Genomic DNA, 1,073 nt, shown 5'->3' on the forward strand with positions numbered 1-1,073 from the left:
GGGGGGGACTGGCAGAAACAAACAATTATCATATCACAATGAACCTCCAACATAGCTCGCTCACCTGTCTGCCAAATTTCTAATAAAATCTTCACTACCACCCAAGTGTAGTTTCGGGTCAAGCATAACGAGAGACGTGGTTACTCAAAGAAGCTACGATGCCAACAAAAGAAAGCAGCAAGCAGTCAAAACAAAGGGTAGTACAACTGATATAATATAGTTCATATTATCTTGTTGCAGATCACATAATAAATAAAGCGACAAGAGTCGGTGTTGAGGCAATATAGACGAGATGGATACATATTAATAAAAAAGGTCTAGAAACAGACAAACGAAGGATAGTCCTGAGACACCCTCCATCAACGCACATGCATTATTTTCAGGTCATATACTCCAGTTCAGCTCACATGCAAACTCCTTCCACTTGTTAATCACCATGGCGTCATCTCCGGTCACTGCTCAGCTTCTTGCACGCCTTTCCCTGGCATATCAAATTTAGCATGTCTTCAGTAATACTAGTTCGGAAGAAAAAAAAAGTTGATCCATACCCAACTTTGTAGCACGGTCCAAATATATAACCACTACTTTATGCTTCCTTGTGAAATGGAATGAGGAAAAAGGCCAAACTTGTTTACAAGATGTAGGGCTCTATAAGTAAATACTCCCTCCGTCCCATAATATAGGGACTGCAAAAACGTCTTATATTGTGCGATGAAGGAAGTATGTTATTACAACCAATCATGGATTTTGAGTCGCTCGACTAGTCGACGACTAGTCTATGAGTCGCAAAAATATGGTCGACTGAGCTTAGTGTCGACTCGCGACTGAGTCGCGACTAGTCAGAACGCAGGCTCGAGAGTCGCGACTCGAAAACCATGCAACCAATATGTGTAGATATTGGTTTTAATAATATCTTGTATTATGGGACGGAGGGAGTAGCTTATAGTAGTAGAATGCAGCAACACACAAGCTGTAACGTGTCACAGGGAAAGTTAATTGTTCCGGTGAGAATTTCACAGCAACAGTAGAAAACTGTGGTTCCCAAAATGCTAGCATTTAACTTCAGTATTGGG

The 1,073-nt window shown here is 41.2% G+C and overlaps 1 protein-coding gene across 1 annotated transcript in view; it reads right to left on the reverse strand.

Annotated features, from left to right (window-relative positions):
* Positions 1–183: 183 nt before the first annotated feature.
* LOC119363097 overlaps positions 184–1,073 on the reverse strand; it is a 3,097-nt gene continuing 2,207 nt past the window's right edge. Inside the window, exon 2 of the mRNA XM_037628397.1 lies at positions 184–481. Within this exon, the coding sequence (XP_037484294.1) occupies positions 453–481 (29 nt within the window). The 3' untranslated portion in view covers positions 184–452. The remainder of the gene's footprint in view (positions 482–1,073) is intronic.

The sequence above is a fragment of the Triticum dicoccoides genome, chromosome 2B (assembly GCF_002162155.2).
Source record: "Triticum dicoccoides isolate Atlit2015 ecotype Zavitan chromosome 2B, WEW_v2.0, whole genome shotgun sequence".
In the NCBI taxonomy this organism is placed as follows: Eukaryota; Viridiplantae; Streptophyta; class Magnoliopsida; order Poales; family Poaceae; genus Triticum; species Triticum dicoccoides.